This window comes from Apteryx rowi, unplaced genomic scaffold, assembly GCF_003343035.1.
Source record: "Apteryx rowi isolate R43461 unplaced genomic scaffold, aptRow1 scaffold_23, whole genome shotgun sequence".
Taxonomy (NCBI): domain Eukaryota; kingdom Metazoa; phylum Chordata; class Aves; order Apterygiformes; family Apterygidae; genus Apteryx; species Apteryx rowi.
The window spans coordinates 2694744-2719335 of NW_020448641.1; the positions used below are offsets into that span (position 1 = coordinate 2694744).

At 38.2% G+C, this 24592-nt stretch overlaps 1 protein-coding gene across 1 annotated transcript in view; it reads right to left on the bottom strand.

The window, feature by feature from the left end:
* Positions 1 to 283: 283 nt before the first annotated feature.
* Positions 284 to 24592, bottom strand: part of MKI67 (marker of proliferation Ki-67) — a 25061-nt gene continuing 752 nt past the window's right edge. The window contains exons 2-16 of the mRNA XM_026065638.1: positions 22532 to 22645; positions 21142 to 21223; positions 20945 to 21060; positions 20358 to 20427; positions 19364 to 19442; positions 15879 to 17405; positions 15292 to 15533; positions 14089 to 14512; positions 11700 to 11815; positions 10731 to 10902; positions 10501 to 10635; positions 7073 to 8160; positions 5859 to 5934; positions 2403 to 5321; positions 284 to 928 (exon numbers count right to left, since the gene is read on the bottom strand). Of these exons, the coding sequence (XP_025921423.1) occupies positions 777 to 928; positions 2403 to 5321; positions 5859 to 5934; positions 7073 to 8160; positions 10501 to 10635; positions 10731 to 10902; positions 11700 to 11815; positions 14089 to 14512; positions 15292 to 15533; positions 15879 to 17405; positions 19364 to 19442; positions 20358 to 20427; positions 20945 to 21060; positions 21142 to 21223; positions 22532 to 22623 (7290 nt within the window). The 5' untranslated portion in view covers positions 22624 to 22645 and the 3' untranslated portion in view covers positions 284 to 776. The remainder of the gene's footprint in view (positions 929 to 2402; positions 5322 to 5858; positions 5935 to 7072; positions 8161 to 10500; positions 10636 to 10730; positions 10903 to 11699; positions 11816 to 14088; positions 14513 to 15291; positions 15534 to 15878; positions 17406 to 19363; positions 19443 to 20357; positions 20428 to 20944; positions 21061 to 21141; positions 21224 to 22531; positions 22646 to 24592) is intronic.

The following is a 24592-nucleotide window of genomic DNA, read 5'->3' on the forward strand; positions in this document are numbered from 1 at the left end:
GAAAAGGTGCAACAGCAGAACGTTATATACTCATTTTTCCTGTGTTTCTTACCAATGATTATTTACAAATAGAAGGGCTGCAAAGCACAGCAGCGTTAAGCAGAGAACTGCCTGCATTCCAGAAGACCTAAGGTACACTTCCACGATTGTGCAGTTTGGCCTGGAAGAATGAATCTTTGACATAAACTTGCAGGAGAACAGTAATAATTACACATTCTTAATTGTTTCTAGGTACACAAGAAGTCATCTCAAACAAAATGTTTTCAAATTTAATGGCTTTCAAAACTGTAATTTTGCAGTACAATGAACTTAAGATTTTTTTTTAAAAAAATATCACAATTTCAACATAGTTCTGCTAATAAACCTATAGGGTTTTTTTAAAGACTATTTACAGAACTTTAATGAAAAATAAGATGTAAGCACAGGAAAATTTAAGCGGAAAAGAACTTACAATTAAACTGGTAAAGTAATTAAGACTTCCTGACTGCTGCACTGATCAACAGAAAGAAGGGATAAATACAGTTAAGAAAAGATTTTTGTGTTTGCAGTCTTGCACAAGCTTCCCATTATTTAGGGAGCCCTATACATATAGGCAGATCTATTTAAACAGATACCTAAGCTGTATCTATTAAAAAAATATATTTCTATAATATCAAAATTCATTGATTGCTTTACAAATCTGAGTTTAAAAATCAGAACACAAATCAATTCACATTAAAAAACCTGCAGTTTCAACTACTGAATTGATTTAAAAACTGGTTCTGCAACTGTTAATGCTATTGTCTTGTTCTTGTACTTGTTCTTGTGCTTGATCTTGTTTTCCTGTCTGTTCCTCCAGCTGTCTGCTGGGTTGCTCTATCCCCTTTGTCAAGTTCTTCTTTAGTTTTTTTTCCTTTTCCTTTTTGTAGAGATCTATTTTCAGCATTCTCTATTTGTAGACAAAAACATTAATTGTAAGTTTGTATCATCAATCAAACATTTTATATAACATTCAATTTTCAGTTACATTGTTTTTAAAGGAAACGTCCCTAATGACTATGTTCCAGAGATTACATCTATGAACTCAACAAACCAGTTACAAAACCCACATTTCTGCACATCCAATATCCTTTAAGATAGTTCCCTGAGGACTTACAGCTATTTCTGAAAGTAGGTTAACATTAATGAGAGCAGCAAAACCAATTAGCTACTATTTTAGCTAAAATCCCTTTTACTGATATGTAAAACTAAAAAATACCCAATACTGACGTAAAATCCTGCAGAAAATGAACATTTAGTATAGTTTCATGGTCCAAATAGAGCTCGCAAGTCAGGTTTTAATTGTAAAGAAAAGAATAGACACCTATGCAAGAATCTAGATAGCAGAGGAAACTGAGGCTACTCCAAGAGATGAGCACCAGCACCAAACATGGAAACTACCGTTCAAATCCACCTGGAGAAAAGATGACCTCTCTGGAAGAGAAGCTATCCAGGCAGGTAGTGAAGAACATATACAGCATCAGAAAAGATGTATGTATAGGTACTTCTGGCAAGTACGTATAGCGGGATCAGAAGGCAGAAACTAGCAAATATACAAGGAAAGGAAACAAAAGAAAAGTCCATAAACTAAGACAGAAGCAAGTCAAAATAGAAGTACATGTTACAGGAGGATAAGGCACGTGCAAAAGAAAAGTGAAAGAGGCAAAGAGAAATGAAACAGAAGGGACAATCAAATTGCAATAGGGTTTTTAACATAATTTGCCAAGAAATCCCTAAATAGGTACTTGTAAAGAGTCAGTCGTTATTTCCATTTGCATGTGTTTATTTACTATCATATTCCTAATTACTACATGTTAGTTTTTAAGTTACATCATATCCAGCTGAAAATTTCAGAGAATATTTTAGACATCAGCAGCAAGAATTATACTGGCTTGGGGAAAGTAAAACAGAAAAGGGGAAGAATAGGAGACACATGGAACCTGTGCCGTAAAGGTCCCCCAGAAGCCAGGGATATAAGAGTAGGAGCTTAGATGGCATTTAGGAGAAAAGAAGAATGAACAATGGGTGCTACGTTACGTCATGGTCACATTCTCCTGCAGGTTAGTTGCTGTATTTATTTTAAACTACAAGTTATGGATTGAGAATGTGGATGAAAAAGCATGAGAACATTTGAATAACCCAACGGAAAATGAATATAACTGTCATATCCCACAAAATCTATACTTTCTACTTAAGACATTCTCTTGCATAGAGTAAGAACCCCTGTTTACTTTAGTCTTCTTGCTATATTAAAGATCTATTCTATATCTACATTAGAGTATGGTAGCCCATAGCAATATAAATTACAGAGTTTGTTCACATTATTCTTATATCAATACATAACTTAGTTATTCTTAAGAAATAGAAAGCAATTTGTGCCTTACCTGATTTTAATTTTTTGGATGCTAAGTCATCTTCTGGCAACTGACATTTTCTTCTCCGAGAAGTGGAAGTTGTCTGTGGATTAAGGTTAGCCTCTTTTCCTTTTCTAGAGGGATCATTTTTTTCAGGATCAGTGGATTTCAAACATGTATTTTGAGTTTTTGAGGTGTTAGCATTTTCTGGCAAGTTGCCATTATCATGGAGGGAAGTAGAAGTAGCTGCCTCTGATACAAATTCAACCTTTTTTCTTTTATTTCTCAATAGCCTTGGTTCTTCCTGGGATGAATTATTATCCAGTGACGCATTTTCCTCTTCTTTAAGAGTATCCTTTTGATCCACGTCTTTGGACAAACCGCGTTTTTTCCTGAGAAAAGTGGAACCAGCTTCTTCAGATTTGAAAGAAACAGTTTTCGCTTTTTGCCTTGAGTTCCTTTTTGAAAGATCCATTTTTTCTTGGGAAGCAGAGTTTTCCAAAATCAAAATTTCAGCTTCCCCAGAAGCATTCTTTCTACCGCTTTCTTTTGATACACTTTGTTTTCCCTGAATAGAAGTAGAACTTGTTGCTTCTAACAAGAGGGCAACTTCTTTCCTTCTGCCTTTCTGCAACTGAGTTTCTTTTACAGATGAAGCAACAGTTTCTAAAGGCACATTGTGATCTTTTTTAAGAGTCTCTTCTCTACCTTTATCTGCTGGCACACCACGTCTTCCTCTGAGAGACATGTGATTAGTTGTATGTGACATCAAAGCAGTTTCTTTCCCTCTGCCCCTTCCTAATGGTTTTTCTTTTGCAGGGGACACGGTTTCCAAAGGCATATTTTGTTCTTGATTAGAACTCTCCTCTTTATCATCAGTTTCTGACAAGCCACATTTTCTCTGGAGAGAAGATGAACTTTTTGCCTCTGCTGCTGGATCAATCTTCTTTCTTTTGTCCCTTGCTGCTGCATTTGATTTTGCCCGGGAAGTTTTATTTCCCAAAGCCATATTTTGATCTTCTTTCACAGTCATCTTTTTATCATCACCTTCTGGCAACCCACGTTTTTTTCTAACAGAAAGAGAACTAGTGGTTTGTGACACTACAGCAACCTCTCCTTTTTTGTCCCATCTCAGTGGATTCTCTTCTGTTGAGGAGAGAGTAGCTTCCAAAGCTGGATCTTGATCTTTTACAAAAGTCTCATCTTTACTATGATCTTCAATTAATGCTTGTTTTTTAGCAAAGGTAGAGCAAGCTGTTGGTGGAAGGGAGTCAACTTGCTTTCTTCTGCTCCTCCTTACTTGTGAGGAAGTATTTTCCGAAGTGTCATGTTGACCATCTTTATAAGTTATTCCTTTATCATCTCCAGGTAAACTCTTTCCTCCAAGTGCTTTGGAATTAGCTTCTTCAAGTTCAAAATTAACTTTTTTCCCTCTACCTCTTCTAAATGCAGTCCCATTTATTTGTGTTTGACTCTCTTGCAGTATTTCAATTTGTTGATGTTTAAGTACTTCCTGCTCATTTTTTGTCTGCTTTTGACAGCTATGAGCAACACTGTCATCGTCTGCAGCAGGTATTGCTGTTGCAGCTGCGTCGTTCATGTCCTGGACACAGGCAGTGCCTATGGAATCCTTGATAGAAGATTCCTCCAGTTCTGTTTCTGACTTAAGTTTGGGCACAGTTACTTTTAGGCTGTTTACATCTTTGACAAATTCATCAGCCTTTTTATCCAAAGAGTCCTTTTTGACTCTCCTATTTCTAGTTCTGTTTGTTTCCAAAGCAGGTGCTTTCTTTGTCTCTCCAAAAGGTGACTCTGACTTTAATCTTTCAGATGCCTCTGTTGCATTTTCAGCTTCATCTCCCTGACATACTTTCCTCTCATTTGTCATGTGCGATTGTGTTTCAATAACAGATTCCGCTGAAGTTTCCTTGGTTTCTTGAACATTTTGCATATTTTCAGGTGCCACCCTGCAAATTTCTGTTCTTATTTCAGTCAAATGCTTTCTAGCATTTCTTAAAGATTTCCCTCTTTTTTCTATTACCTTTATTTCGTGTTTAGTTCTGATTTCAGATTTTTCTACTGGGGCAGTCTCAATGATATCTTTGTCAAAAGTCTGTTCATCTCCTTGTGTTATCTTTGCTGAAGGGTCCTTACGAAGCTTCCTCGCTGTCCGATGAAGCTCCTCTGAAGGTGATTGTTTGACTTGGTCATTTTTTCCCCTTCTTACTCTTTTAGATGGAATTACTGGTTCTGTGGTTTCTACTTTTTTCTCTCCTCTAGATGTTTTCCTAGGTGACAGAAGCATTTCATCATTGTTTTCTATACTACCTTTATTAGATTTGTTTTCAGTTATTTTGAATTCTGTTTGCAGAAGTTGGCAATTTGCATTTTGAACGCTACTAGACATACTTTCTGTCTTTATGCTTTGACCATCTTCAGTTATTAATATATCATTGACACCATACTCCTGCAAAGTCTGTTTTATATTTGCAGATTCTTTTTGTAGCACTGAAGAATCTTTGTCACAACACTCAAGACTCTCACTTTGATGTTTTAACTCCGTTGGTTCATTCTTTTTACCTCTTCTTGGTCTTTGAGCAGTTCCACGTAATTCCACAAATGACACAGTTTCAGCTTTTTCATCATCAGTGCGCTTTGAAACAATTTCTTCTTGCACGCAACGATTTGTTCTCTTTCCTCTTCCCAGATTTTTAGCTACTAAAGTTGAGAGGGGATGAGAGAGGTTAGTGCTTCGAGTGCTCTTTTTTTCCAGAGCTTGCGATTCTTTTAAATTCACATCTTCCTCTAGATTCTTTTCATGATGTTTTACTGAAATGGGATGCACTGTCTTCCTTGGTCTGTCCCTTGTTTGTCTCTTGGTAGACTGGTCTTTGCTGGGTGATATTGTCTGTTGAGAATCTTCACCTTCTGAATTATTGCCTTTGTCTTCTGAAACAGTTTTTCCCCCCATTAGAAGTGTTTACATAGAAAAGAGCACAAACAAAAGTTATACATTTCTGTATCTGTGAGTTTTGAACAGGACCATTGTATTGGGGGGGGGGAATGAAATCACATTTAATATTCCTGATAAAAAAGTAATTTTTATTGACTGCTGGAAGAAAGCACAGGTTACCGCACAAAGATGTCTGATTTATTTGGTAGGTAGCATTCACAGCTTCAAGCTATGTTCTTGAAAATTTTTGCAAAGAAAGATAATTTTAAGTACAGAGCTTACATCAGTTTTTTTACATTAGTACACAGGGAGATGCTACCATTACTACACCAATAAACTGTTACACCATTACTTCTCCACCAACAAAATCTAGCTTCCAGCAGCTGTTTTTCATTAGTGATTACTGTACAAATTCCATGCGGTATGGGTTTTTTTTTTTTTGCATACTGTATATTTTGGAATTTTAAAACACATTTAAACTTCATAATAAGGTTCATTATTCCTCTAGTTAAAATCAAAGCATTTGTACTTACCATATTCATGACTGGAATTAGTACAAGGAGGTATAGTATCTTCTCGCTCAAGATCCGTAATATTTATTGATCTGACCTAAAGGAATAAACAATAATCAATAAATCCATACAAAATTAGGAACATAATAGTTGGAAAACATCATGTCAAATACTTTTCTCAAAAAATGCAATTAACTTAGTTTGATAACTGCAATGTAATGTATTTAATATTAGCACACATGCATTGAACTTCATACTAGTCACTTGGTCTAGTGCAGCAATTTTTATGGTGAAAGACAATACTGTATAGAGTTAAAAAAGCTTTCAGTAAATTGGCTTAAAAGTGCCCAAATGAGATCTCAAAAGCAATTTGGGGTATTATCACTGAATAACTTGAGTGTTTTAGAGTGTTTTATCATAGTTCTACAAAGATCAGCACTAGGCCCGGTGATACTCAACATTTTATTTATGGATCTGGGAATGAACATAGAAAAAAAAAAAATCAATGCTAATAAAATTCACAAATGACAAGAGTGATGAAGCTGTGAATAATAAGGTCAGGATGGCCATCCAGAGCAACCTCAGTTACTGTTTAGGTAGGGTTCAATTCAAAGAAAATGCATACTAATACAGGCAAATGTATGCAGATATAGCCATCTCTAACGGATGAACCATTCAGGAAGCAATGAACGAACTTAAGGGCATAGTGAGCAATCAACCAACCACAAAATAACACAATATTTGGCAAAAGCTCAACAGTGTTGGACGTTTAAAGCAGAAAAAAGCTTCAGAGTTCATATAGAAGCTGTGAAGGGGTCGTACAAAACACAGAAATCCAGGTATATGTGTGGCTTATGAAAAGGACAGCAAAGAAAGAAGTTGATTGTATTTTGTAAGCAATGTATAGGATGCTTTAAACATAATGGAAACAAATAGCTGGAAAAAGAAGCACTCATAGTCAAATTTGTAATAAACTATGTCTTTTAGCAGGGGGCATTTCCCTCTAAAAAGCTACCAAGGAAAAGATAAGATTGCCATTTTTTAAAGTCTTCAAAGCAACACCATATGCTTTTCTAGAAGGTAGTTTTTCTCCACAGGCTGGAGGAATGAGAGATTTAAATGAAATTCTGTGCTATTACATACAAGATGTCATATTAGGTGACTTTAGGGTTAGTTTCAACCATAGGCTCTGAGTCTAAGTAAGTTGCTTCCAAAGGCTAAAGAAGGTATTTTACCTCGATTTCCTCTGGTATATCAAACATCTCCTTAACTCCAACATATTCCACTTCAAAATCTGAACATTTTTGCCTGGGTTCTGCCATAAGCTTTTTCAGACCCACAAAATCTTCAACTGGTTGATATTTCTCTCTTGGAGTTCTCACTAATCTACTAATTCCAAACATATCTTCTACTGGTTCAACTTTTTCCTTTGGTGTCTTGAAAATACGGCTGACCCCAATCATATCTTCTACTGGTTGATATTTCAGTTTGGGGGTTTTCTTGATTAACGTAACACCCGCCATATCGTTTACTGCTTCCACTGGAGTCTTCAGCAATCTTTTAAAGGCAGTTGCATCTACAATAGGCTCCGGCTTCTGCTTTGGGGTCCTCATGAGCTGCTTGACACCTGACAGAGCCTCAACTGGCTCCGGCTTCTGCTTTGGGGTCCTCATGAGCTGCTTGATGCCTGACAGGACCTCGACTGGCTCCAGCTTCTGCTTTGGGGTCCTCAGGAGCCGCTTGACACCTGACAGGGCCTCAACTGGCTCCGGCTTCTGCTTTGGGGTCCTCATGAGCTGCTTCACACCTGACAGGACCTCAACTGGCTCCAGCTTCTGCTTTGGGGTCCTCAGGAGCCGCTTGAAACCTGACAGGGCCTCGACTGGCTCCAGCTTCTGCTTTGGGGTCTTCATGAGCTGCTTGACACCTGACAGGGCCTCGACTGGCTCCGGCTTCTGCCTTGGAGTCCTCATGAGCTGCTTGATGCCTGATAGGACCTCGACTGGCTCTGGCTTCTGCTTTGGGGTCTTCATGAGCTGTTTGATGCCTGATAAGACCTCGACTGGCTCCAGCTTCTGTTTTGGAGTCCTGCTTTTAATTCCTAATTTCACACGAGATGTACATTTTTCTGGATTTATTAGCAAACTGTCCATGTCAACATTTTCTTCCAGCATGGCTTCTTTTTTTCCAGGAGTATTTGTGGAGATTGCATCAACCATAGACTTTACAGACTCTTCATCTCTCAGAAAACGACTGATGTCTTGACTATCTTGTTTCTGTTCCGAAGCATCTGAACTATTTAAGGGTGACACCATCATCTCTCCTATAATAAAAAACAGGTCTATGTAATTTGGAAAAAAAATTAAGCAGAAAATCCAAACATTCTAATTGTTGTATAACTAAGTAAAGAACAGATTCAAACAGCCTGAGCTTTGTACATTTTTGGATTTTAGTTTGTATTTCAGCAATTGATTTGGTAATTAACCATAAGGTAATTAGCTCCTGCATGGCATGGCATACATTTAAAAAATTGATTATATAAAAGTACGACAATTTTTTCTTGCTTAATCAGATACAAAAATTAATAATTTCTTGTCCCTAAAATTTCTAGCGATGCACATTTTTACTGCAACTTTCTTTAGTGCGTTGTAGCAATATCAGACATCAATCAAATTTTTACATTAAAGAATATACACACACTTGACCTTTCTGGCACTTTGGAAGGTATGGGAGAAAAATAAAAATGAAGTGAGATTTTTGTACAGTTTGCATCACCTGTGCTCAGTTTGCACGAGCTTGTGTTTGGAAAGGCACTTGTTGCAAGTATTCATTACGGCCACTGTAGAAGCACTGACTCCGGGAAATCTTGGACTGTTTTGGGTCTTGATCATTATGCACAGAAGAAAAGGGTGCTTGAGAGGAAAGCTTAGAAAAAAAGTAAAATGAATTTCTCTGGCTATTTAGTACCAGCTCTCACTACTTCCCACTCTTGTTAACATAAGCATTAGAACAAGCATAACCACACTGACGCTCAACAGAAGTGGCCACCGCTCTTCCTCTTTGTTGAACAAAATACTTCCCATCATTCTTCCCAGTGGTAAAAGGAACTGAGGCAAAGGAAAGGTTATGGAAAAAAGCCTGGTCAGAATAACACTCAAAAGGTTTTAGAGAAAGTTAGATTTAAAACAGCAGAAGCACAATTTCTTGAGTAATAAACCTAGAAGTAAGCTTTGACTATAGACAGGTTAGCCTCACTTCAGTCCCTGGTAAAATAATGGAGCAGGTCCTTTTGAAACACTTTTCTGGGCACAGGAAGGAGAAGGGGACAACCAGGAACAGTCAGCATGGATTTACCAAAGGAAAATCATACCTGACAAACCTAATCGCCTCCTATGATAAAATGACTGGATTTGCGGATGAAGGGAAAGCAGGGGACAATACTTGCCCTGACTTTAGCAAAGCTTTCAACATTGTCTCACACAGTGTTCTGGTGTCCAGGTTAGGACATCACAGCCTGGATGAATGAACAGCTAGGTGGATAAAAAACTGGTTGGATGATCAGGCTCAGAGGGTCACAGTAAACGGGTCTCTACCTGCAGGCCAGTAACAAGCCGAGTACCGCAGGTCGGAGGAAAGGGCCAACAGGACCCTGATGAAATTCGACAAGGACAAGTTGCATAGCACTACACCCAGGAAGGAAGGGCCCTTGCGACAATCCAGGCCGGGGACTGACTGGCTGGCTCTGCTGAGAAGGCTCTGGCTCCATACTCCCCCAATTCTAAAACTAAAGAGCATTTATGACATGCAAAAGGATCAGGTAGAACACCTAAAGGCTTGTCTGCCAATTAAGGGAAAGCACTGAATACCTAAGGAGGTAACAGCTGATAACAGACATCTTTAGGTGGATGAAAATCACTTTACTAATATTTATTTTCAAGGTAAACATTACACTGGACTCCCTTCTGAAGTTGTAACAAGGTTTGTTACACATAAGACTTTCACAAAATCTGAAATAAACCAAAAAGTATTTTTTTTTAAACTGGAGGATTTATTCTTGATTTTTTCCTCAGTGTGTCACTATACAGTCAGTTTTGCTAAATTCTGAAGAAAACAGAAATTAAATTTAAAGAGGTCCGAGTTCTGCAGGGACACGATGACTGGCCTCAAAGGTCACAAGCAAAAAAAAGCAAGACAAAAAGTGAAGTACCATCTTAATACAAATCTTCCTAACCTGATACTTTTTTTTCTTTTAGTAGACTCTTTCTGCAAGCTTACACAACACCCTCTTCCCACCATGAAACTTTATCACTGGATTTAGGTGTATCCACAGACAGATACAGATAAAGAACTGCCATGCTTCAGCACAAGATTTGCCATGCTTTGAACTTGCCTAAAATAACAATACATGCTTCAGCATTTTGATAAGTTCATACAGAATAGAATGAGTAAGAAAATAACACCTATTCAAAAATTAACTAGAACTACAAAAACGTCTTTTAATACATGATAAAACAATTCATTTCATGGGTTGCCAGATGCATCATCACTGTATATCAAGTCTGCCTAGGCTGACTACTCACTGACTCAAGCAGTAGACCTGTCACTACATTGCTACCCCTAATTATACCTAAACATATGGTCTCTTTCCAAATAACAAACATACCAGATTCTTCAGGAGTGTGCAACTCTGAGAATTCCACTGCAGTACACGTTGGTGTTAAATCAGTCTTCTGAACAGCGGACAAAGGCAATCTTTTTCCACTTTTATCTTCTGGAGTCTGAAACATCTCAGTCATTCCTACAAATTATATTCAGGGAAGTAAGCATATGCTTTGACAAAAGAACTACATAGTTGGTAGAGCCAGTAATACATTTTAAAAGCACACAACTTACCTGTGAAGCTTTCATCCATATCCATGTTCTGTTTCAAGACAGGATTTCTTACCACTTTAGGGACCTGTCCAGTCATTCGGACCGTTGTGGTATAAGCTCTGCCTACAACTATGGTAGCAGGAGACTCTGCGTGACCTGTACTAAAATGACCTTTTACTTTTCTTTCTGGAGTCTGCAGAGAAGAAAAAAGAAAAAAGAAAAAAAAAGAAAGAAAGAAATATTGATAAGTAAAAAAAGATGTGTATATATATATATATATATATAAAATCTAACTTAATCACTCAGATCTTCCACAAACTTAGCTGGCCTTGTTTAGCTAATACAGACTGTTTTGCAGGCAAGAGTGGTTACCTTGCAGCTACTTTAAGGATTTAGCTCTTGGAGAAATGCAGCTTATATACCCATTCAAAATTTGAGTGACTGTGCTTGAGGAGCACACCTGAGACCACAAGTTTTCTTAGCCTTAGGGAGCTGAGGGATATCCTGAGAGCGCTTCAGCCTTATTCCCTTGTGCCGTGCCAACTTGCAGAGTGTTTAAATTGAAACGCATGCCCTGCCCTTTCAAACTGCAGTCCAGTTTGGACTGCAGAAAAGGGACAAATACATATTCAAACTACCCCACACATTCACTTTTACCTAGAGAGAGCCTTTTAAGATGACTCACATTAAGAGTTTACCAGAAATTCACTTTCAATTACACTAGTGAAACTGGTTATCTATTTAACATACTCTACAACTATATAACAGAGCAGCTACCCACCCAGACATTTAATCCTTTACTACAGATGGTACCTACTGGACTTGCACCAAAAAGTGTAAATAGCTGTGGCTCCTGACCTCTTCCTACGGGTCTCAAATTTCTTACACGCTGGGACAAAAACATCAATACTCAAATAACATCATGTTAAAAACTCATAAGCTTCCATCTAAAAAAAATGCTGTTTTGTAGTTAAGTTAAAAAACAAATACCTCTGCTGATTGTGTTATCTTCTTTGCTGATCTTCCTTTTAGGACAGACTTTTTAATGGCTTTTGCTTGCGGTCTTGCAACACCTAACTTTACCACTTCTGCCCAAGATTTTGCAACTAGAAAGCAGAACAGAAATAACCTTAATTTTCAGCTGTGTAAGTCAGTTTGCAATTATTTCTTTATGCTTCCAAAGATTTCTGCAGAGTGTGACTTAGGAGGCTGGTCAGTATATTATCTGGCAACACCTACACCAAAGTGCTGTGTGAAAACACCTTCAATTGGAAGGCTTAAGGTTAGTCAAAGTGTTCAAACATCCAGTATAACTGTTTCCACAACCAAAAAAACCCTTCTATAGCACTAAATACTTTACAGATCATAGAACAGAGTACTGATCCAATTTCGTCCTTAATCTTTTTGTTAAGGAAGTATTTTCCCCAAAAGAAATTTGTCATGAGCCTTTCAGTCTCACTCATTATTATACCTGAACTTTTCCTTGGTGGGCCGTGAGATTCGACATTAGAGAAATGGCTTTCAAGTGAATCACATCTAGCTTTTCTTTCATCAGCTTTCCAAGGAACTTCATATTCAGGAAATTATTTACTTATATTGCTTACAGCATTTAGATCTTCACAGACTTTCCAAAACTCTTATATCACCTTCTCCACATAATCTCCTTTTCCGACAATTCCCAAAGCAAGGTTACCTTCATCACAACATCATTCTGTACATAGTAATCAGGGAATTAATTACAGCTGTGTGATAAATGAAGCTGCAAGTTGGTAAGACATCCACCTTGTTTACTGCGGAAATGGGCTATAAAGAGGTGGGGATTGCAAAGCAAATAATTATTTTTGTAGTTAAAGAAAGAAAAGTGAATGCTATTCCTGCAGAACTGGATTTTAGCATTCTCTTGCCAGAGTCACTATGCAAATTGGGGCAAGTCTTCAAAAACATATTTTCAAAAGTTGTCATTCCTAGTGTGCTAAGATCATAAAGAAAATTGCCAAGCACCCAGGAAATTATCTGAACAGGCACTGGGAACACACAGAGTTGTGTTTTGTATACAACATAGACACTCAAAAATCAAAATATTTAGCAACTGTGGTGTTATTTCCATTTTAGAGAGGAAACTAAGGCACAGACATTAAAAACCCCTTTCACAGTACGGAGATGTGGTGAGCAAAGGTATGACATTGATATTTGTGAAGTACTTTGCTATTATAATGAATGGAATAAAGCAACTGAAAAACCTTATTTTGTTAAAAAGTTAACACAACTTTCAACTGTATTAACCTGGAGGTATTGTGAGGGCCTGTGATTTTATCTTACCATATAATATTAATGAGGCCATCACTAGGGAACTGCATGTAGTAAGATGTCCAAAATTTTAAAAACGTACTATGAAAATGGAGATAATAAAGAATAGCAAAAATTACTGGGAAAAAGGTGGTGATAAGCTTTAAATTTGATTTTTAAAGAGTCATGTTTCATTTGATTTATGAAAAGTGACTGAAAGATAACTTGGCTGTAAGTATCTTCACAAAGATAAACATTTTATGTTAGAGGGACTCTGGTTCTTGAATTTTCCAATGGCTCCAAAACTATTTTGACCAATGTCAACTTTCAAAATATCTGTCACTTAACACACCCAAATATCATCTTATTTATAATCAAAACTGCTACATAACATTGTCAGCTGTTTGCACCAGTGCGGTCCAGTCTATGGACAAAGCCTGAGAACTACATATGGAAAATGGCATAAAGAAACTAAGCTGAAGCTAGACAAAAATCAGATTGCTACAAAAACACACATTTTAGCATCAAAATTAATGTAATTGATACAATTTGATCTAGTTCAATATTATTTGACCTATTTGAGTCAAACAGGCTCAATACAACGCTAATGGGATGAAATGCAATAACTTCATATTCATATAGCATACCTTATGTCCTGTAACTGTATTTGAAGTCTGAACAACATACAGAGAATAAAAGACATCTTTCTTTATGACTTTATAATGTGATTATCTACTTTTGTGCACTCTGGATGAAAAAATAATAATTGATCCTACAACCATCATCAAAATGCTTTCTCACGAAGGAATTGATTACTGTAAATAACCTTGTAAAGAGAACCTTCATTCTAGCATTTCTCAGCTTCTGAATATTAAGATTTGTGTTCTAAATACTCCTCTATATACGCTTTATAATATGAGAGAATGTAAGACTTTGCAATTCCCAGCCATTTTCAAGGCGGCCAAAAACTGGCATGCAATATAACATTCATATTTGGTGGTCTTTGTAAAATGAATTTATAGGCCTACTTCAGTTTTGGTATTGTTTCTCAAAGCATTAAAATTCTTATTAAAAATTAAACGTTTAAACAAACCTAGCAAATTGGCACTGGAGGCACCACTTCTTCTTTTTGCATTAATAACTGCTACAGCCCCACTTCTCCTCTTCGAGGGAGTGTTCTTCAAAGCAAGCTGCGCACTTCTTGTTAATTTGTTAGCTGTAGCTGTTAAGAAAGTTTTATCATCTTGGTTAATGTGAAAAGAATTGGGTGTTTTTACTTGAGCACCATTTTTCTCCTGGGTATTCACATCTTTTGCAACATCATCCTGCTCCTCTGCAACTGGTGATGGTGTCGTGACGCGAGAAACAGAGAAACGGCCTTTAGTGTAGGGTGATGGAGAACTTAAAGTAAAGTTAGGTGTTGCTTTTCCAGAAACAGGGGATGAGGCAGCTGGGGACCTCCGGGTCAGCAAATTTTTTGGTGACACTTTTTCTTTTGGCAAATGTTCAGAAAGTTCCTAGTAAGAAAAAAAAAATTGTATATATAAATTATATATAAATATAAATATATATATATAAATACACATACACACAAACAAAAATGTTATTGCACAAAGCAGAACCACAAATGCTCATCTAAATCTTTGAAAGGTAAATACAGTAGTATAAAAGGTCATCAGATTATTAAAAAAATAAATCTTATTCTCTAAAAAGAAAAACTTAAAACACATTTTAAATTTCAAAATAGTCTCAAAAGACATGCAAATTCAGTTTAGTTAATTAACTGAATTATTCTACTTTATTCAAAACAGTTGTATTCACATCAAGTACACAGCACACATTTTAACCAGCTTAAATCACTAGGCAAGTATTTCAAACTTTTAGCCAAGCCACATGACAGCAGTCTGCCAACAAACTCCCATTCTAGATCCTGTCTGTTTTTTGATGTTTATGGTAAACTGAAGCCTGTAGATACTGTTGTTATACACAAAAACACAGAAATATATTCATTTAGACATATTCATAAGAACGAGTAAAAGCATTGAGCTGAATAAAACCCCACCTCCCAGACAGTTAGATATAAAGGGTAAGCTGAGCTTTTCCTCACCAAAACAAAAACAAAGCCGATTAAAACTTGCTATTTTCAACTACAACTTTAATTTGCAATTAAAATGTCCACTTCTCCCAAGGTACATCTAAACAAGGTTTACAGTTCATTTTTATAAGTCTTTGAACTTATAAATTTTGCTCATGCTATTTCTTTTGGCAACTCTTAGTCTGAACTTTTAAGGTTTACCTGGACTGCAAAACGCTTCAGTCCCTGAGCCTTCTTCAGAACTGCACGTGGCGAGTTTCCAAATGGTAAGCTCAGTCTTGCAGGAATTGCACCTCTTTTAAGGGGCGAATTGGGAGGTAAACTCTTATCGAAAAGTTCTGGGCTTAGATGACCACCAAAAGACACTCTCTTTCTTTTTCCTAAAGGCTGAAGTAACAAATCGCCACTTTTCCTCCTCTTCTGAGATACTCCTCTTGCATTACCTAAAAATATCAGGAATTGAAAACATTTCTATATATCTGAGAATCCAGGAAGTCACCATTTTAACCAGCACCAAAAACAGTGACTATCTGTGCGTTTTAAAGTTGGAAACCTATCAGAAGATAATTCATTTTAAAGAGAAACAGATTCAATTGCATAAACTTTTATAGATAAAATTGTGTGTTTTCATGGTAAAATATAATTACATGATAAATATTTTAGAACTGATGTGTCAGCAATTAGTTCCAAGTTTTATGCAAGTAGAAAAAATTCTTGTTAAAAAAAAAAAAAAACACAACACAAAACACGCGTAGGAGAATGTCTCGAATGAGATTAAAAGTATTTACCTGATTCCTCTTCTTCAGCCAACAGGCTAGAAATACTCATTTCTGAGACAACCTCATCTTCTTTCAGTACGGTAGCACTTCCAGACCTTCTTTTTGATGACGATCTACGAGGTCTTAGAACACTGGCATCTTCCAAATCTAGTTTCTGTTGATCGGCCTTTATGGCCAGCTCCTCTTTAGTTCCACTATCTTTTCTATCTAGAGTCTCACCATGATGATCCTGAACTGCATCTGTCTCCAGTGCTTTTGTAGTTAGCAGTCCAGAGGTCCTTGGTCTACCCCTTTTTCTTCCAGGGCTAGATTTTTGACTAGCAGGAGATGCAAGTTCTGCTGTTAATTCTTCTGAATGCAGTGTCTCTGAATAGACACTTTTGTTTGATAGTTCTTTGCTCCGCCTGATGTTTCTTCTGGGACTCTTTGAATTAGACAAAGAGGCAGGAGTTTCAGAATCTCTCTCTTCCGAGTTAACAAAGTTTGCCTGATCACAAATTTCTTTCAGCACTTCTTCTTTTATAGATTTTCCTGGTGTATGTTGTTTACTATTGCGCCTTTGTTTTAAACATGTATTTTCTGCCAAAGGCAGTTGTTTGAGGCTATCATTTCTGCACGCCAAATCTTCCTTTTGAGGTTCAGCTGAAATTTCTGGAAGAGTCTTACATTCCGACAATACATCGTGTTGTGTTGTTGGAGTACCAATATTTACAGAACCCATTCCACTAATTTCTTTGGCAAATGATATGGAACGAGACCGGGGACTCTTCCTCTTGGACCTTGGTGTAGACAAAACACATTTATCTATTTCAGAAACACTAGTTACGCTAGCTGCATTTGTTACAGCAGTTGTTTGTGCTAGTTGTTCTATTTCTTTTGCAGAGGAGTATATTTTTATTTTATCTGCATAACCCAAGCGTTCTATAGAGCATGGCTTAGGTGAACATGCTGCATTTCCATCGTTGTCTTTATTTGGTTTGGTTGCAACTTCATTACCTTCAGATTTGCCTAATATATTTTGTTCCTTGTGATCCTGCAAGTGAATTTTCTTACCAATATCTCTTGACATCTCATTTGAAGCAGAAGTTCGGGGACTTCTGGTAAAGCTCTTCTTGGTTGCACTTCCTGCAGCTGCGATCAGATTAGATTCTGAACTGATTACATCTTGTTGCACTTTATACTCTTCAATAGTTTCACTTACATCTGTTTCTTTTTCTTTGGTCAGGCTTCCAAGACCATAAGCATAATCCGATGATGACATTTGAGCACTGGATTCTAGCAACACACTCTTGCCATCTTCTTTTCTGGCTTGTTGAGATACATTCCCCTTTTGCTGAGTTTTTTTCACTTCAATCTCATGTTTCAGTGTTTCATAGAGTTTACTAAAAGGAGACATTTCATTTTCCTTTTTACTAGATCGATGGATTCTGTATACAGATTTGGGTGTTAGTAGCTTGACGGGTAAAGCTTTGGAAATATTTTCCTCTGTACTTTGTTTATTTTCTTCAGCATTTTGTTCTTCACACTCAGTGTTATCTACAAAATAAGCAAAACAAAAGAGAAAAAACAATACAGACGCATAGTTGCTTAAAAATGCAAAACTAAGTTCCTTAAATACAGGTGAAAAGTCCTTCCCTTCATCTTCCAAGACGATAGTGTAAAAAAAAAAAATCTCTTCTTGCAATAATAATTTTGTAATAACAGCATTAGTATCGAAATGTTTATCATAAAAACTAACTTCTGTTTTTCAATTTGTCCCATATTCAGGTAAGGCACTTGATATTCCATGCTGTTTATATTTAAAATCAATGGATCACATAGATCTCTTTTAGGGCTGCCACAAGATAGACCTATAAGCATGAAACAGAACAGTCATTTAAATCAGCTTACCGCTACAATTTAACCAGTTCTTCACTTTGCATTTACATTGTTGATGTATTGCATAAACTATAGCAATGTGCTTCTTCAGGGTAAAGCAGATAATAAAGCAGAGAGACAAGACATAGTAAATGACTGCACGTATGCTGCTATTCCAGTGCCTTTTGCAAATTGCCTTCAAGAAGGCTTGAAGTACCATGCTTTGCTTTACATTTTCCACGAGCAAGTGGTGAGCTAACAGGGTCCATCTGACAGGAGGTACCTCTCCAAGACACAAGAAGCCGAGAGCTCAAGAACATCTATACGTCTACAAGGTCTCTTTCTCAGCACTGCTCGATGCCAGCATGAATGACTGCTGAAATAAATGGTGGTATATGTTGCCTTTTCTTGGTTGTGATGGGAAATATTCCATGTAAAGATGAAAGTTAGAGATACACAAGGAAGAACCTGTCAATTATTTTCTTTTGAGGAAGGGAAGGGGGAGGGAAGGGGAAGAAGAGAGATGGGAGACAGCAGGAAATTAGATCTTTCTATGAAAAAGCTTGTGCCTAACCTGCACAAGAGCAAGGTGCATTGATATTTTTTGTATTGACCTGACAATTTATTCCCTTTAAAGGTGACAGAACCTGGAAGCGAAGACTGTTGTGTTGTAAGAAGGTGCTAGGAAACCTATTATCCAAATCCCACGAGTCCAGATGCACCCACAACAACCCACCCAGGTTGCACACTTCAAAATGCTGTTTTGCATTGGAGCAAACATTTGTTGCAAAATTCAGAGCATATACCTGCCAGTAGAATAACAGCCACTTTTCTTTTCTGAACACCTTACATCTTTGTAAGGTTCTGAACAAACCTTACGTCTTCCCATGATAGAAGCTTACTGAAGGAAGAAAGAAGGACGGAAAGGTGATGCACTGACATTGAATCAGTTTATGATTTATAATTACTCACATTTAGTAGCTCTGGGGGAACAGGTTTTTTACTGGGCCTATATGAAGTAGCTATTGTGAACTAGCATTTCAATCAGCAAAATCAACCCTTCCTACGTATATTCAAAATTATACCCGTTTCCATTTTTTTTAATAGCACACCTGAGATAATGCAACATTGGCTCAACAGTAATCTGGTCTATTCTAGGTCAGGTGGAACTGCAAGTTAAAATTTAATCACAGGGATGAATTTACCTTTAATTATAGTTGCTTCTGTTGAAAGGAAAAATGTAATATGTAATTAAGTTTTACATATCAGCTTCAACGGACATTTGCATTGCACTTGCAAAGCTGGCACGCTGAACTCCCTTCTTAGCTGTAACCTTCATAAACTTAATCCGCACAAAGCATTTAAAACAATATATACAGATTTTGCCAATTCCAGTCTTACTCTTATCACCCATTTGTTGGTTGCAACTACACTGATTTATCCTGGCAAGACTCAGCTTTGGTAAATCATAGCACCTATGCATGCTATGAGAAAGGTGTATTACACTCAGCCTGAAAGGTCTTAAAATACATATCTTTTGCTCCACGCAACCTTGTTCTTCCTCTTGATGCTACGAATAAAAGACAATTTAGGGGGAAGAAGAAAAAAAGACAACAAAAAACAAAATAGGTACCAACCGGAATCATGAAGACTTTTAGATCCTGAAGTTCGTTTGTGTAATAATTCCACTTCTGCCACCTGCTGAACATGAAGAACCTGTAAATTTGTACAATATTACAGCAGAGCAACAAGTATTTTATAAACATTTTAGCTTTCTACCATACACTGGAAAACACTGATCTTATAGATGCATAAGCATTGCTTACAAAATAAGCTTAAAAGTATTTGAATGCAATTGAAGAATATTTCAAAGTTTAAGAATGCAGACTTCAATATATTTAATGCTCTATATAACAAGAGTTTAATTCTTATGACTGAAATTATTAGCTCTAAAAAAAGCTGCAGCATATGCATATACACAAATACTTTCCTAGTAATTAAAATGAAATTTTGCTTTTCAACAGACCTCAGGGAAGACACTTTATTTAAATAAAAAAATCGTAATATACATAAATATCTCAATAGCCACAGTATTTGCTAACTAACAATACCCCCTTTAAGAAAACTTTGCTGGGAACAAAAAAAGAAAGAAACTAATGAAAACAAGTTATTAAATGATTGAGTTGGTTTGATATTTATAAATTCCAAAAATGCATTAGTGTAAAAGCACACAGAATAACAGAAGACTTGTGAAAAAAGGCTGCTCAGTCTCTAGGGCACATTTCCCCATTTAAAATAGAAGGATTTCCAACGTCAATACTCTACGCTTCCTGCATCCCATCCTTTCCTGGAAAAGGCTAAGGATTAATTTTTAATAGCTTACCTGTTTTACTAACATCATAGATTATTAAGTATTTATTTCTAGAAACTGGCAAGTCTAAAATTAATAAATTAGGAACAAAAAAAAGTATTTATCTAAGGAAGTTTATTTGCATCTTAAAAACAGAAAGCTAGTCTATGGTTGAAAAATGGTTTCTAACCATATAAAAAAACAAAACGGGAAATAAATTACCATATCAGTACTAATACCAATATACTTGCAGTAAATAAGCCTATAAGCCATAGAATTACCTGCAGTGTTTCATTTTTTGGAGATCTAGAATGCCTCTTTCTTGGAGTTGATTGGGGAGGATATTCAAATCTGGAAGAAATATTTAAAAAGTAAAACAAAAGGAAAACATTTTTTATCAAATAGCTGATGATTAAATTGCCATAACTATGATAAATGACATAGCAATAGTTGTCATCTTCCAACAATATATACATATTGCTTTTAAAGGCTTTAACTACATCAAAATACTTCTAACTTTTCCCCTAAAACTGACTGCCCTTGAAACAAAATCAAAATAATCTCTCTAGACAATTCTATCTTTATTGGTTTAGCTTAACGTAATATAAAAGTGATAAAAAAATCTTTAAGCAATCCTGCCTTCTGAAGAAGCTCTATAAAGCTAGGTAAAGAAATATGAAATAAACTAAATTAACTTCTGTTTCTGAAGATGGTAAAAAGACATTTTAATTTTTCCCATTGATCCACAGCCACTGTCTGCATCTTCATCCAGCATTAAGACCCTGTGTCCACAGAGCTCTCCAGTTTGCCCACAGATCACACTCGAGGATCAAGGCATTAACAGTTCATCTCCGTCATCGGTACTTACCTGAAAGAACGATCAATAATAGTTAACACATCTCCATGCTTCAGAGGTACAGGTTGCTGAAAACAACCACCATTCAGCTGCGTAGGATTTACTGTACTTAAGTTAGTCAGTATTGCCTAAAAATGAAACAAACAATTCAGTAGCCTGAAGAGACGCAATGATGCAATATAAACGCCATTAAAATATGTAAACCTTACCTCCTTGTTTTCATTTACTTCAATTTTGCAATGTTCTTTAGAGACCTGAGGCAACTGAATGCGAATATCACATTCTATTTTCCTATGGGTGAAAATACAATTTCAGTTTTAAGACATACAAAAGACAGAAAAATCTGATTGCTATATAATTAGATCATTTCTCAACATTTCAGCTAATAATTTGTATAACAGCACGATACTTTGTCGAGTTTGATAACCTAGACCATAACCACAGCATGTTTTGGGTTTTTTTTCCCCCACTCCCAGTCAACAGAAGTGAGGCGATAGGCCTAAGAAGCCACACACATTTACTGTGCGCTGCAGGCTGGGTCCACTCTGCGGATTTGCAACTCTATCCATAATTTAGTAGTTGCAACACTGTTACAATGGTACCTGGTACGATACATGTACATAAAAACCCCTACCAGCTAACACAGATGCAACCACTAACAAAGAGATAAGAAAAATGAAGATGTATTACATTAAAAGCAACGTGTAACATCCTAAAAAAGTTTGGAACATTAGCCAAAAGAGCCAGAAAACTATTGCTATAACTCCTAAAAATTGACCAGGATTACTATTTTGTTGTATGTACTACAACATCATCTTTTCACACACATTTCAGTCAAAACCATTAAAGCCCTCAAATTAGACAGAAGTTATACATTACCTATATGTTTACCATAAACAGCTAGATCATTAAAAAGCATTCATTTCAGGATTTGTACCACTGACACTTATTCGCAACATAACTGCAAGTGAAAAGAAAGCAAGAAAGCAGCTGCTAAGTGCTTTGGGTGAAGAGGGGGAATATTGTATCTTGCACTAATGTCTAAAGCGGATAACTAGTGCTTAAGTAAAAAGGTCAGAAAAAGAAATGAAGCAGAGAGAGATGTTATCAATTCTAAAGACTAGCTCATGCAATCCATCAGTGAGGTCTCGGAGAGCCAAAGAGAGATTGAGAAGAGCATGCCTGTGTGATGAAGATGGTACAGGAAACATACTTCTCCTCTCTTTATTGGCAAGTTCTCTAGCATCTATAATTCTGTCTTGAATATTTCCTTTAGAACCTACCAATGTTATTGATTGCTTGTCAACTGTAATTTACTTTCAGTCTCATCGTTTTGCCAAATCACTTCATCAAATTCCCTTTGGCTGGAAACTAGAAGCAAAATTTTGGCAAGGAAAGGGCAAAAAGCAGTAAGAGAGAATAAATTCAGCTCTTTATTCTTACTGGATGTTAATCCAGTACCACCTTCTCTCCCTTAAGCATCATTCACAAGTATTCAAATACTTATTTTTGCAAATATATTTATTTCCTGCATATGATATCTCTTAATACCATGAACAATATTATTCCAATGTTTACAAGTACTTGGCTAATTCTCACCTTCCAAATAAACAAGAACTTGCAGTGAGTGGAAAATGAATTCCATCAGTCCCATTCCGTTTAATTACAACAATTTTCCCAAAAAGCGGCATCTTCAAATGTAAGGAATCTTACCTATAAAAGAACATCTAAATTACTCTTCCAAATAATGGTCTGCATACTTATGAAAATAAACTAATATAATTAATATTTACTTCTGTTCAACTGATAATTTCTACAATGCACAGCAGATGCATCTCAATGCCTTTTACATGTGCTTGCCCCATGAACTAAAATTTACTGTGAGTAACCACTGTAATCATACACACTAACTTGAAGGTACCAGATGTTCAGAGAAAGTGATGCTTATGCACAACAGCAAGACCAGTCATCACATGTTCAGGCAAACTGAGTCATACAGTATAGTTTTGTATATAAAATAAGTATTCGCTATGCATCCGCACATCAGAGCCTTTGCAAAGATTCAGGGCCAACACATAATACATTGCATTCCCACAGCAACTTAAAAGTGCTTTCAAGTAAACAATTACTCCTCATCAAATCTAGTAATTTATTATGTGTTCTCTCATATGATTAAGAATTCTCAGACTAGACTTTCAAGTAAACAGAGACCACGTGACGGTAGTTGCGATTATCTGTTCATCTCTCACTCTCCCATATTCACAGCTTTTAAACTGCTAGGGCAGTTTTGCCAAGACCTTGCTGAAGGGCAGGTCTCCAGAAAGCTGATAACGCAGTGGAGAAAACAAACTTCGCTTAGCGTCTTCACCGAGGTAAAAGCAGAACCGCTAGGTAGCATGAGAGCGGGAGCCAGCCGATCACTACGTTACGCATAAACCCTGATTGCGCCATAGCATCGCCTGCCTCTTGGCCAAACATCCAGGCGGACGAGGGAAGGAAAGGGCGGCATTACGTTACAGGCGGCTGGGAAGCGGTGACAGGCCGCGGGTGCTGCGGAGAGCGAGGGCAAACCCGCGCGTGCCTGCAAGCGCTGGGGAGCGGCGGGGAGGGCGCTTCCCTCGCACAAGCCCCCCGACCACCCCGCCGCTCTCCCCCTCGCGTGCAGGGGAGCGCGGGCCTGCCACGGAGCGCACAGTCCTCAGAAAAGCACCAGGGAGACGGACCGGCAAGCGTTAGTTTGAGAGAGACTGGCTAAAAGAGACTGCGGTTAGCTCTTAGCGCTATGGGTCGACACGTGTTAAAGGGAGCACGTCTCCTTAATGCAAACATAGCATCAGCGGATACATTTAGCTTACTTTCGGTATTCGTTCAAGTAAACTATTTCTCTACTGCTAGGAACGAAAACTCCGCATATTTTAAGTCTAAGCCACGCTTAACTTTTAAAGTACCCCACTTAAGGCAGTGACCGATGTCACAGAACGCGCCTGGAAGCCGGGAAGGTCCCAGGGGCGGCAGAAGCGGGAGCGACGCCTCCGTTTGCAGCCGCCCCCCCCGCCCGGCGCGGGGCCGCCGCTCGCTCACGGGACGGGGAGGCCGCGCAGCCCCCCCCCTCCCCCGGCGGCGCGTCCTCCCCGCGGAGCCGCCCGCTCGCTGCCGCCACCCCACCGGGGGCGGCCCGGACGCCTCCTACCTCCCGCGGAGCCCGGCGCGGAGCCCGGCGCCTCCTGTCAGAGCGCGGCGCCGACTGAGGCTTCCCGCGCGCGCCGCCGCCGCCGCCGCCCCAACCCTCGCACCTACCGGCGCCTCCTCACCCCGCCGCTCGTATCCCTGCGCCGCGCCGACCCGCAGGACAGGGGCCTCGCCGACCAGCTCGAAACCGCCCCCGCTGCCTGCCCGCCCTCACCTGCGGGCGGCGGCCATGGCCGGCGGCACGCGGGGAGCTCGGCCGCCTGAGGCAGGCGGCCCTCAGCGGCCGGACTCTTTTACCCTCCAACCACGCTAGCCGCGCGGAAGGATAAAAGCACCCCGAAACTCTGAACACAGATTTCGAAAAGACGCGCGACAGGCCGCGATTGGTAGGAGGGCCATGACGTCAAAGCGCGGCGGAGCCAATCGGGAGCGCGGCGCCGGTTTGATTTCAAACGGACGCGCGCGGTCGGC